Here is a 14,336-nt window from a genome sequence, read left to right as displayed (position 1 = left end):
AATATTGTCTGTATGCAACGCGACAGCCTCGTGCAAAGAAAGAAACACCAGAACGGAAATCATATTCTTTGTGTGACGTAAGTTTGTTAAGTGAGCAATAACAGATTCAACACCCGTTGCACAAGAATAACTATTTAGTATAATTACTGAACATTGAGCAGAATGCTTTTTAATCTGTTGATCACAGAATAAATATGACCTATGGCACACATATGAAAAACATATTTTTCATTTACATTAATGATTTTTCGTAATTATATAATTCGTCAGCATGCATTATTGAAAAAAAAAACATAATGTCGGTCCACAAAGACCCCTAGATACCAATTTTGAATTAAATCACATAATAATATCAAATCTCAATCGTAATTATAAATATTCATGATTTCTAATCGAAAATTCTTTATATCGGACCTCACAAACCGTACCGCTTGTTCATCAAATCTGAGAATAAATCACTAATTTCTTCATCTAATTTTATGAAGCAGAGTTCATTACTTTTGAAATTAACATTCATCATTGTTATGAGTTAGTTCATATGAAATAATTTAATTTTAACCCAGTAAACCACGCGCTTCATTATAAAGTCATACATAAATAAAAATCTTGTAGGTGGTAGAGAAAATGGCCTCATTTCCATAATCATTAATAATAAATCAGATTTTCTGAAGGAATTATTTGAACAGAATACATTTTTACATTTTCACCTGAAATAATTTATTTTATAAATATATAATATCCCTCCGATTATCAATTAAAGCAACCGCCACTGTTTTATGGTCCAACTTACTTTCCGTAAACAAAGTTATGCTGCATTCAATGTAAGTATATGCAACAGGCCTGTCTATTGTCTTTTGTTACTCTGAGACCAGGACACAGTATAATGAATATTTATTGAGATATGGAGCTTCAGAAACACATGACATTAAAACTGTCAAAACTTTTGAAACAGCCTAATATTAATATGAAATTATTTAAATAAAATATAAACTTTCGTTTGAAACAATTAGTAAGATATCCTCAGAACTCACTAATTACTGAGTCTGAAACAGTGGCGTAGCGAAGGAGGGGAACGGGGGTCCGGACCCCCCTGAAATTTTAAGACATTAAAAAATAAATTAAGCATGAAGAAGGTGAAAGAAAGAAAATTTATTATAGCTCTTGTCTACAAACATTAAATTATCATACTATTTATTGTTGGTTTGTCCTTTTGTTTAAATCATAAATTATCAAACGATACGTTTGAGCTCGGCCGCTCGGGTAGAGTACCTAATGACAGTGTTTGTATAGCTGGCCGAATTTCGACTGGACGTCATAATAAGTCTAGTTCGCAAGCCAGCCGCTAGTGGAAGCTGTCCACCTGTCATGCCCGCCAATCCTGCCATTACGATTATAGCAAAGATTTACTTGTAAGATGAGGTAGTGATTCCTGTCGTGCAGTCAGCTAATTCATACTTTGTAGTGACAGTGACAGGATTAGTGTTGTTCTTTTTATGTTTGTTTAACGTTAAGGAATCAAGTTTTTACTGTACTTCTCTCTACTGCTTCTTTCAAAAGTGAGTGAGAGAACCGTTGATCAGTTTTTCAAACCAAAAACTTTAAAAATAGATTAGGAATCAAGTGACAAAGTGTCAGTTTCACTGTTGCCGCGAGAGGTAGAAGAAACCACTTTTGGCTCGATAGAAGAAGAAAGCAGTACGTTTACTCCAACTACGTGTTGTTCATCGTCTTTTGACCAATCAAGTACTGGTAAGTCTACAGATTCTCAAGTGAGAAGCATTGACTTAACTTCTGTTTATATTGGCATTGTTTTTGACCAGTTATTTCACTCCAAAACAGAATTTTGTAAATTTAAAAAAGATTTCTTTGAAATATGAAATTTTTTCAATTATGAAAAGTGTTAAAATTAGTTTAAAACCTTCTATTTAGTATTCTATGTAATTCCTATGTAATTCCTGGCTACGCTCTGAAATTCATCTACATATGAACTGTTTGTGACTCTTCAGCAAGGTTCATTGTATTCTACCTCTTTTTTGATAGAAAGAATTAGTATTGCTATTCAACGTGGCAATGCTGCTTCAGTACTTGGAACTATTCCTCCTTCACATAATTTTGATGAGATCATGCATTGCCCTAATTTCAGTACGGAACTGAAACCTCTTCGAAACAAGCCGAGATATGTGGATATTCATCAGTCTCCTATCAAGGTTAATTCACAAGTAATTGATCCACCTTCTTCTTTTTCAGTGCGGTCAGTGGACTCAGGTCATTCTTGCCCCCAAAAAATGAGTTGCAGTCCTCGTAGAACTGGTACCCTTTCAGTGGAAGAGCTTGAAGCAAGAGCCGAATCGATCCCTCTACGAAACCCTTCTTCACTTGTAAGGATCGATCGCAGCTTGAGAAATGGTTCTTATGGAGATTCTGTGAAACATGTTCTTCCTTACGAATCAGTAGATAGTTGTCCTGAAAATCTAGAGAAGAAAATTGGATTGGATAATTTAGGAAACACTTGCTACATGAATAGCATTTTACAAGTGTTGTTCATGACGAAGAATTTCAAGAACGAAGTTTTAATGATGAACGAGAACGGGAATGTTTCCTGCTTATTCATCAAACTCAAACAACTGTTCATGCAGCTCCAGTTTCGTAAGAAGGTATCATCTTTCCCTCCAACCGATTTCCTGGAGTCTTTGAAGTCTACTAGATACTCGTTAGGACAACAAGAAGATTGTTCCGAATTCTTGGGGTTCTTGTTGAATACTTTTCGTGAGCAAAACAATAGCAAAATCAATACTCCTGACCGCTATGGACTGAATGATTCCGTACAACCCATCCCGTCTTGTGTTTGTAAATCTTTTGCTGGAAAAATCCTCACTTGTTTACTTTGTGGTAAATGTTCAAGAAGTACCGAAAACTTATGTGAATTTCTGGAACTTCATCTAGCTTTTCCTAATATGACTAATAACCAGTCCGTGCAAAGCTTATTGTTAAATCATCTGAAAATGGAATTTTCAACAGGTGATGATCGACTGTATTGTCAAACATGTGCCAAACTAACTGACTGTTATAAGGAAACAAGTATAGCTGAGGCTCCAGTCAATCTAATAATAACACTGATGATTTTCAAACAAGACTCAACCTCTAACGGAAGCAAGAAACTCTTTGGAAGGTTCGAAATAGATGAACCTAGCAGACCACTATTATAATATTCATGCAGTCATTGTTCACTGTGGTTCTGGCGTTGAATTTGGTCATTATTACGCTTTGGTCAAAGAAGAAACAGACTGGTTTGAGTTTGACGATAGTCGTGTCACGAAGTGTTCTGGCGATGCATTGAATTTATTGGAGCCTCTGGAGACACCCTACATTTTGTTTTATGAGAGAGAGGACATTGTTAGATCAAGATCTTCAGATGATGTGGTGCTGCAGGTTTTCCCGGGTTTTCCTGCAGCTGAAAAAGCAAATGCGCCACTGGAATCAGTGAAGTCGCTCGGGAGCGCCAAATAATTTTTATTGTTGTTTTTTATTTTATTTTTATCGTTGTTTTAATTTTTATTGTTGTTTCTCTAAATTAATATTCATTCAACTCGTTTTTCACAAGTAAACCAAAGCTTTAAAGTCTCAACAATTCAAAACCATATGATTCGCACGATTACCTGTTTATCTAGAGTAACTTCAAGTTCAAGTTCTCCAGGACTCAGCATGAAATCTTTTCGCACCACAGTACAGGGTTGTCTTCCTTGCTTCGAAGGCGCATACTGCACTTTCCTTATAGCCATTGTTACAGTTCCCCTCTTATGCGATCGATCGGTTTCACTATCACCAACGAATATCTTGACATAGTAATTCACACCACAAGGCTGACCTTCATCTTCTTGGCCTGTAATTTAAATAATAGAATAGAGTAGAATAGTTTATTGGTGTTGTTTAACATAAAGTTTTACACAAGTCAAAATGAATATAAATAAAATATAAAAAAAAATTAATAAACGTAACTAATAACTAATTATTGAAATGTTTCGATTCAGTGCAACAATTAATTCTAACTCATATTCTAATAGCCTCTACTAATCCACCACGTATTTCGATACATGTGTCGTAGCGCTTATGAATGTTTCTGATTACGTTCCTTAGTTCTTGAGGGCTAATATCTGCACATACCTGTCGAATTCTTGCACAAAGTTCATTTCTATCTCTTGAGCGGTTTTTGTAAACCTTTTGTGTGAGAAGTCCCCAGAGAAAAAAGTCCAAAACTGTGACGTCTGGAGATCTGGATGGCCACTCTATAAACGGACTACCACGGCCTATCCATCGGTTTGGAAAATGTTCGTTAAGCTATTGCCTCACAGCTCTGGCATAATGAACTGAATATCCATCTAACTGGACAATTAAATTTGATCGTTCATTGATTGGCAGCTCGTGAATAGCATCCCAAAACTCTGTGTTTAAACATTCTAGAAACCTCTGCGCATTAATGTTTTCCTCAAAAAAGAAAGGACCAATAATTCGTTCGTTCAATATCCCACACCAGACGTTGATTTTTTGGGAATACTAGCTTTTACAGTTTATTACCCAGTTAGGATTATCCGCTGCCCAATAGCGACAATTCTGTGATGACACTACTCCATTTGTAGTGAAAGTGGCTTCGTCGGTATATAAAATATTTTTTAGGAAATGTCTATTGTTTAAATATTCCCCTTGGGCCCATAAACAATATTCCAGGCGTCTTGCTTCGTCGCCTTCTTGAAGTGTGTGTAAAAATTTCGGCTTGAAAGGTTTAATATTCTTCACCTTGAGACGTCTCCGAATAGTTTCTCGTGGAATATTCAAATCTATAGTGGCATTCCTTATGCTGGCATTAGGATTATTTCCGAAATAATCTAAAATGATTTGATCATTCCTGTCATTCCTGTTTCGTCTTTGTACAGGATTACTTTTTAACATCATTTTTGATACTGCACCAGTGTCATTGAATATTTTATTTATTTTATTTACTGTACCGCAGCTAATACGAGGACGATCTGGATGTCTCTCATTAAATACTCTACAAACCTCTCTAGCACTTCTAACGTCATCTCCCGAAAGGCGTACAATTTCAATTTTCTCTCTTACGCTCAATCTTGCAGCCATGGCACAAACTAGTTCGAAGAACTGTAAGGTGAATATTGTTGACAATAGTACACTTAAATCTTTCACAAGTGTCAAACTGTAATATCATTTCCATGGCAACTAAGATTTAAATTGAAATATTAGGTCTTAGTTTTAGTTAATTTGCGTGAAAACTTGAATGTAATTCCGTTATTTTCATTAAAAATATTTACGCTATTTTTTTTTTTTTTCATCTGGCGGCACTTTATTGTTGAAATCATAAAAAAAATATTCTCATGGCTATATCTGTTGATATAGGGTGTTTTTTTGTGACTGTTAGCTGTGTGAGTTTTCGAATTTTTGAGTTGTCATAACTTTGTTAATAATGAATATTTTTTCATGAAATTTTGGTCACACCTGTTTAGAGGCACTCTGAATCCAGTGGCGTAGTGATTTTTTCAATAAAAAAATCGCTAATAAAAAATCCCGATTTTCGACAAAGAAAAAATATCGTAGTATCAGAGAATTGTCGGAAAGGATAAGAAGAATTGGGTCCAAGTATAACATCAGAACCTGTTTCAGATCTGGAAACACTATCCGTAGCAGCCTCACGAAAACGAGGCCACCAAACACGGACTGCGATTCCAAGAATTGCATTTACTGGATACCCTGCGAGTGCGGAGAATCATACATCGGTGAAACTATGACGCCATTGAAAGTTCGCATTGCCGGGCACAAAAAACACACACAGCGAGGAGAAACCAGCAAATCCGGAATAGCAGAGTATGTTTGGACTCATCAACATAACATCAAGTGGGCTCCAGCTGAAATCATCCACAAGGAGGAACATTGGCTTAGGAGAAAATTCAAAGGAACGGCATATATGTTGTCCAACAACGCATTTAGCCAAGCTAGCGTAGATATACGTAACATATGGAAACCTCCAATCGAGCGGAACACGACCAACTCCTGCAAAACGGTGATAGGTGAAAGCAGTCGAATGATCTATAAATAGTCAATAAAGAGATCTCGAAGGAATAAGTCCAGTTATCACCTGAAGACGATTGTGGATACTAACAATCGAAACGTCGTGAAGTAACTTTGTTTGGAATCTTTTATTTTTCATTTCTTGGTAATGATTTTTTAATTTTTCAGCTCGTGCTAATAGTTCTTTTTCTTTAATTTTTTTGGTTGTTGTTTGTATGTTAATTCATTGTAATTTCAGTTTTTTTGCTTAATAAAATTGTTTTTTCAGCTAATCTTTGTAATTTATTTACAGATTATTTCAGGGATTTCAAATCAATTCATATCATACTAGACAATGAAAGTTCGAACTGATGATATATAAATACCTGGTTGCAAAGTAACTGAAGCTGGCGCGCTAGGAGGTAGAGTAAAAGTGAACGGATAACAATTCTCCCCCAACTTTTTTATCAGTCTGTCCTGTAATTTCGTATTGGTTGACTTCTCTGGGGGAGGGTATATCTTCTCAGATGCCAAATACAAATCCTTTTGAAAGTTCAAACCCATTACTTCGTCTTCTTCTCGCCCATATCGGAAACTGCAGACCACTTGGCCAAATATTTGGCGGTCCTGGTATTCATTGTCGATCTTCAATACTCCGTCTGAAAAATTAAAAATCATCAATCATCCGACACTTCCATTTCGTGATTCTGTACCTTTATGACTTATGAAAATTTTATCTGATTCTCTACATGGATATCGCATTTACAGGTCAACAGAATCAGCCACCACTCTTTTTGTTGATTACATATCTAGGAATATGGATAATAGGAAGCATGTGGCAGGAATTTTCTTTGATTTGTCTACAGCTTTTGACTGTATTCTAAAGTACTTTAATAGCGTACAACAAGTTAAAAAGGATCTGAATTGCGAAATTAGATTTCTTAACCGAGAAATCCTTGTGAAATTCCACTTAGCTGTCCCTAGTATTATAAATGCTCCTTTCTGGTTTATTTATTCAGTTTAAATTAATTTTGACAGCTGCTGTCATCAAATGCGGATCTCTCCACATCCAATTTTTGATGTTAGGCAATTCCGAAAGGGGCTTGAATTCGGCTTCCTGCCGAACTTACAGTTTTGTCACATTATATGGTTCCAGAACAATGCCGAATATGCTCTAACTGAATCTTAGTTAAAATATTTTTCATTTACTATTCTTTTCTCGATTTAATCTTTTTTTTTTCTTTTCCAACTACATCTTACTCTACGGGGATGATATTTTTCTCAGTCCAAGAGAAAATAAATTTTGAAGTTTCAAATATGAAGTATAATGAGTTAAACAACAATTCCATGGACAAACAACGTTCAAAATCTTATTTAAAAAATGTGAAATTTTATAAAATAAAACAAAATAGAACAAAGAAAATGCCACCAATTTGACTGTGCTATTTACTATTGTTGTAAATCATGCCCGAAAAAAATAACGCCAGCCGCCACCGGTAGCCATAAACCAATGGTGACGTAGCTAAGAGCGAATGTACGATGATTCCCCGCCACTCTAGAAGCATCGAGAATAATGCTACCGATTTCGACGGAACTTCGGCGAACTTTTCTAACGCAATCGATTACGATATACAGTGTGGCCCATTTTTAATGGAAACACCCCCCCTAAAATTTAAAGTTGTAAACCAATTTTAATATTTTTTTTTGAAATGTCAAGTACTAAAAGTCTACCTTGGGACAAAATTTGAAATGTTTATTAAAGTTTCAGGGTATACTACGATATTTTTTCTTAGTCGAAAATCGGGATTTTTTATTGGCGATTTTTTTATTGAAAAAATCACTACACCACTGAATTCAGACTGCTTCTAAACAGGTGTGACCAAAATTTCATGAAAAAATATTCATTATTAACAAAGTTATGACAACTCAAAAATTCGAAAACTCACACAGCTAACAGTTACAAAAACACCCTATATCAACAGATATAGCCATGAGAATATTTTTTTATGATTTCAACAATAAAGTGCCGCCAGATGAGAAAAAAAAACAAATAGCGTAAATATTTTTAATGAAAATAACGGAATTGCATTCAAGTTTTCACGCAAATTATCTAAAACTAAGACCTAATATTTCAATTTAAATCTTAGTTGCAATGCAAATGATATTACAGTTTGACACTTGTGAAAGATTTAAGTGTACTATTGTCAACAATATTCACCTCACAATTCTTCGAATTATTTTGTGCCATGGCTGCAAGATTGAGCGTAAGAGAGAAAACTGAAATTGTACGCCTTTCGGGAGATGACGTTAGAAGTGCTAGAGAGGTTTGTAGAGTATTTAATGAGAGACATCCAGATCGTCCTCGTATTAGCTGCGGTACGGTAAATAAAATATTCAATGAAACTGGTGCAGTATCAAAAATGATGTTAAAAAGTAATCCTGTACAAAGACGAAACAGGAATGACAGAAATGATCAAATTATTTTAGATTATTTTGGAAATAATCCTAATGCCAGTATAAGGAATGCCACTTTAGATTTGAATATTCCACGAGAAACTATTCGGAGATGTCTCCAGGCGAAGAATATTAAACCTTTCAAGCCAAAATTTTTACACACACTTCAAGAAGGCGACGAAGCAAGACGCCTGGAATATTGTTTATGGGCCCAAGGGGAATATTTAAACAATAGAAATTTCCTAAAATATATTTTATATACCGACGAAGTCACTTTCACTACAAATGGAGTAGTGTCATCACAGAATTGTCGCTATTGGGCAGCGGATAATCCTAACTGGGTAATAAACTGTAAAAGCCAGTATTCCCAAAAAATCAACGTCTGGTGTGGGATATTGAACGAACGAATTATTGGTCCTTTCTTTTTTGAGGAAAACATTAATGCGCATAGGTTTTTAGAATTTTTAAACACAGAGTTTTAGGATGCTATTCACGAGCTGTCAACCAATGAACGATCAAATTTAATTGTCCAGTTAGATGGGTGTTCAGTTCATTATGCCAGAGCTGTGAGACAATGGCTTAACGAAAATTTTCCAAACCGATGGATAGGCCGTGGTAGTGTGAGTTTTTGAATTTTTGAGTTGTCATAACTTTGTTAATAATGAATATTTTTTCATGAAATTTTGGTCACATCTATTTAGATGCACTCTGAATCCAGTGGCGTAGTGATTTTTTCAATAAAAAAATCGCTAATAAAAAATCCCGATTTTCGACTAAGAAAAAATATCGTAGTATGCCCTGAAACTTTAATAAACATTTCAAAGTGTGTCCCAAGGTAGACCTTTTAGTACTTGACATTTAAAAAAATTATTAAAATCTATTTACAACTTCAAATTTTAGGGGGTTGTTTCCATTAAAAATGGGTCACACTGTATAAAGACTAGCCTCGAGCATATCGACACAGTCAAGTAGACGTTACAGTGAGGTACGCGAAGTGATCTAGTAAGGCGGTAGATATTCAAATAATAGTTGAAGTTTCAGTTGAAGTGTTTGTTTTATTTAAAGTGAAATAAAGTTGAGTTTGATTATTCAGTGTAGTCAATTATTGATTAACCCACAGGGAAAAAAGTAACATTTGTTGTCGTGGAATAATTGACTAAAAATTTGTCGTTTTATGGAGAAAACAAGGGGTGTCAATTACGACGAGATGGAAGAGCTTAAGAAAATGTGCAAGGCTTTGCAAGCGGGCCTGACGGAGAATGAAAATTGCAGAAGAGAAGAAAATGAACGCAGAAGACAGGAAGTTGAACGCAGAAGAGAAGAAGAACGATTAAGCCGAAACGAAGATCGTGAATGACTACTTAGGTATTCTGGAAAAACAAGAAAGAAACAGAGACGAATATCGTTAATTATTGGTAAATATGCAGAAGAAACAAGAAAAAGACAATAAGATGTACCTTCATTTATTTGAAGATTTGAAATCTTCCCATGTGAATGAAGGGGAGGTACAGGAATTGATTCAGCAAGAATTTGAAAAAGTATTTCAGAAAACAAAGGAGAGATTGAAACAAATAGTCGATGAGAAGTTTAATGGGGTTGAAAGCAAACTTGAAGAGAAGCTTGAAGAAGTCGGAGGAAATTTGAAAAGAAGCTTGAAGGGCTCGGAAAAAAATTGAAGCGGTTTTCCAGAAACTTTGAAAAAGAAAAAGTAGCGGAAACGCAGATTTAAGAAGACCATGCCTGATATCTGGGTGCAAATTTTGCCAACGCCAGGAAGACAAGGATATCCAGCTACCAGAAGAAGAACTTCCCACCAGACGTGAAAAGGTAGCGGGCAGAGACTCCTTTATGGACAGCTCTGATAGGGAGATAAACTCCCCTACCTCCCGCCGCTTCGGGTTCCCTCTGACCCGGAGGATAGCAACCTGTAAGGGTCCCTTGTCCAGGGATACGGTTAGACAAGTTGAGGAATCACCTGACCATGGTGTGATACAGTCGTTAACAGCCTCTGAAGGTGATACTACCTTCCTGACGAGGCAAGATATCATGGTAGCGTAGAAGAAGAATCCGGTCTTGAAAGCTGTATGAGAATGGATTGCCAAAGGATTGCGAAACTTCACGCTATCATCTGTTCGTCGCGAGAAGAAGGCTTATTATGACTATTTATTTCAATCTAAAGACTCTAAAAAATTATGAAAAAACCTAAAGAATATTAATAATACAAAAAGTAATACTGATTTACCAATTCCCTTGCAAAATCCTGAAGAAATCAATAATTATTTTGCTTCAGTATTTATTGATGATGATATTGACAACAACTTCCTAGAATACTACAATAGTAGTAAATACCCAAAATTAAAAAATCAAGAAAGTGTGTTTAAATTAAAATTCATCTCAGTTAATCAAATGAAAGAAGTCTTAGCTACTATCAAATCGAATGCCACTGGTTTTGATGGTTTATACATCAATATGATTAACTATTGTAGTCCGTTTTTAGATAATTTTCTCACTCATATTTTGAATTGTTGCTTAGAAAAATGTTATTTTCCTAATCTATGGAAAATTGCCATTGTCAGACCTTTGAGTAAAGTTTCGAACCCAGTGAACTACACTGACCTCCGTCCTATAAGTATTCTCTCTACGCTTTCAAAAATATTAGAAAAACTCATTCATCATCAAGTAAGTTCATATCTATATGAAAATTATATTATTCCTGATTGTCAAGCCGGGTTCAGAAGTGGGTATAGTACATCTGCAGCCCTCGTTCAGGTTACAGATGATATAATTCGAAACTCTGATAATAAAGAGTTGACAGCTCTAGTTGCCTTAGATTTTTCGAAGGCATTTGATACTATAAATCATTCTCTATTATGTTTCAAATTGAAATATTATGGATTCTCGGATGAGTTAGTCTTGCTACTATTTTCATATCTAACGAATCGCTGTCAAATGGTATATTATAATAATGAAATGTCGTCAACTCGAAATGTTCCTTCTGGTGTGCCTCAAGGGTCAATCTTAGGACCTTTACTCTTTATAATCTACACCAGTGACATCTTGAATTCTATGAAGCACTCAAACGTTCAGGCCTATGCAGATGATACGCAATTGTATACCAAGTTAAATATCTACAACTATGGAACTATTCAAAACCTCATCAATTCCGACCTACAAACCATTTCTAATTCAGCTGCGCAACATAATCTAAAATTGAATAGGAATAAATTCCATTTGATGCTTTTCGGTAATAAAAAGAATAGGGCTATAGTCGCACAACATCTCACAATTAGAATTGAGAACACCATACCTCCCGTTGTGAATTCCATTAGAAACCTAGGTATTATTTTTGATTCTGACCTAAAATTTGATTTGCATTTGAATGATTTGCTTAAAAAATCATTTGGGACACTCAAACTGATTTATTCAAATAGATATTTTTTCAGTCGACCAATCAGGAAACTTCTCACTGAGTCGTTGGTCTTATCACGGTTCAACTATGGTAACATTGTGTACAGCAATCTTTTAAGTAAATTTGATTTAAATCGAAAACAGAAAGTACAGAACTTCTGTTGTAGACTTGTCTTTGTCTCGATCATGTCTCGAGTAAAATCAAAGAAATAAATTGGCTGACAATGATCAATCGTACTAATTATAATCTTTGCAATTTTGTGTACAAAGTATTGAGTTACAAAATTCCCACATCACTTTATAATAAACTGATTCTTAGGTCTATGCTACATTCATTGGATGTAAGATCAAAAAATAAACTGCATGTCCGTCGTCATAAGACGTCACTGTTTCAGAGGTCGTTCACTTATCTCTCCATCAAATTCTACAACTCACTGTTATACAATTGTATACAACTTTCGAAAGGAGAGTTAAGAATCATTCTGAAAAATCACTTTCTGAAAAACACTTCCTGAATACCAACAGGAACTTGAGTGCCGTGTCCTGAATTTACTTTTAACCTTTACTTACCTTGTCACAATATGTCATCTAGATACCTATGATATAAATTATTATTATGTGATGCGTTTTTTTCATCGTGTCTTTCTCTCTATTTATCATTTTAGTTGATTAGAATTGTACATTTTAGGTTAAGTGTAAGAGTAGTCTTTGGCACATTTGGTACATATCAAAAATACGGGACGGACTGTGGCTGCTCATTGGTTTGAGGTTCAACTCAGTACACCTCGAACTTCACTGTTGAAAAACTCTTTCGTTTGGAAAACTGATGCGTTCATGTGGAATAAACTTCCTGAGAATGTTTTAAATCGCCAGTGATTCAAATCTAATGTGAAGCACTACTTTCACACAGGCACCGCTCTTAGAGCGCCTAAGGTTTTTCCCGTAGTGCTTGCGTTTGATAAAAAAAATGCCATTCACGCGAAGCAATGACTTGAAGAGTGTTATGGGGACTCCGCTCCCTCAGAAACAAGAATTAAACGTTGGTTTATAGACTTTAAATGTGGTCTTAGGGGCACTGATGATACAGAACGCAGTGGAAGTCCAAATGACCAGTGTTCTTCCTTGTGGATGATTTCACCTTGAGCCCACTTGATGTTATGTTGATGAGTCCAAACATGCTCTGCTGTTCCGGATTTGCTGGTTGCTCCTCGCTGTGTATGTTTCTTGTGCTGGATAACGCGTACTTTCAATGGCCTCTTAGTTTCACCAATATAGGATTCTCCACACTCACAGGGTATCCGGTAAATGCAATTCTTGGAATCGCAGTCCGCATTTGGTGGCCTGGTTTTCGTGAGGCTGCTACGGATAGTGTTTCTAGATCTGAAGCAGGTTCTGATGTTGTACTTGGAACCAATTCTTCTTATCCTCTCCGATAATCCTCTGATGTAGGGAAGTACATTACTGGTTGTGGCGGTTTCTCTTTCTTGTGGAGCTCTTGCTGTCTTCTAGCTAAAGCCTGTCCCACCATCACAGTACTTATACTTCCCTACATCAGAGGATTGTCGGAAAGGATGAGAAAAATTGGGTCCCAGTATAACATCAGAACCTGTTTCAGATCTGGGAACACTCTCCGTAGCAGCCTCACGAAAACCAGGCCACCAAACGCGGACTGCGATTCCTAGAATTGCACATCGGTGAAACTAAGAGGCCATTGAAAATTCGCAAATCCGAGCACAAGAAACACACACAACAAGGACAAACCAGTAAAACAGGAATAGCATAGCATGTTTGGACCCTTCAACAAAACATCAAGTGGGCTCAAGCTGAAATCATCCACAAAGAGGAACACTGGTTTAGGAGAAAATTCAAAGAAGCCGTCCAACAACGCTTTTAGCCAAGCTAGCGTAGAGATACGCAACATATGGATCAAGCGGAACACGACCAACTCCCAGAATTTTTTAATTTAAATCTCGTGCTAATATTTTAATTTTTTTGATTAGTTGGTTGTTGCTTGTATTTTATTTCATTGTAATTTCAGTTTTTTTGCTCAATATAATTGTTATTTTTCAGCTAATCTTTTTAATATTTTACAGATTATTTCAGGGATTTCAAATCAACTTATATAGTAGACAATGGAAGTACGAACTAATCAAATGCATCCCCAAAATCGATTTGAATGATCCAAAAGTGTAGTTGCGTGAGTTAACTGACATTGTGAAGATATCAAGAAAAAGTGTTGGCTTTATACAGGCTGATTCACGGTGGATGGCACATTAGACGTTTCTGGTGAACCAGACAACGGATCACTTTGAAAATTTAATGGAGGGCATATTCGGACATTCTCTAGCCAACTAAAATATTTTCGACAATGCGGTGTTGCCGCTTCTATTAGAAAGCAGTAGCAACTTTGATTTTTCAAA

The 14,336-nt window shown here is 35.8% G+C and overlaps 1 protein-coding gene across 3 annotated transcripts in view; it reads right to left on the bottom strand.

Moving 5' to 3' along the window:
* Positions 1 to 14,336, bottom strand: part of Arr1 (Arrestin 1) — a 61,470-nt gene that overhangs the window by 20,084 nt on the left and 27,050 nt on the right. For 2 of the 3 annotated variants that reach the window (XM_074176680.1, XM_074176677.1), the window contains exons 2-3: positions 6,441 to 6,713; positions 3,657 to 3,880 (exon numbers count right to left, since the gene is read on the bottom strand). In XM_074176680.1, the coding sequence (XP_074032781.1) occupies positions 3,657 to 3,880; positions 6,441 to 6,618 (402 nt within the window). In that variant the 5' untranslated portion in view covers positions 6,619 to 6,713. Of the gene's footprint in view, positions 1 to 3,656; positions 3,881 to 6,440; positions 6,714 to 6,767; positions 6,925 to 14,336 lie in introns of those variants that run through there. The other variant, XM_074176679.1, reaches the window with a different exon arrangement.

This window comes from Leptinotarsa decemlineata, unplaced genomic scaffold (assembly GCF_025532065.1).
Source record: "Leptinotarsa decemlineata unplaced genomic scaffold, Ldec_3_MD MMD2_tig00001973_RagTag_RagTag, whole genome shotgun sequence".
NCBI classification, from domain to species: Eukaryota; Metazoa; Arthropoda; class Insecta; order Coleoptera; family Chrysomelidae; genus Leptinotarsa; species Leptinotarsa decemlineata.
Note: the sequence above shows the minus strand (reverse complement) of the source record. Positions and strands in the feature narration are given on the sequence as shown.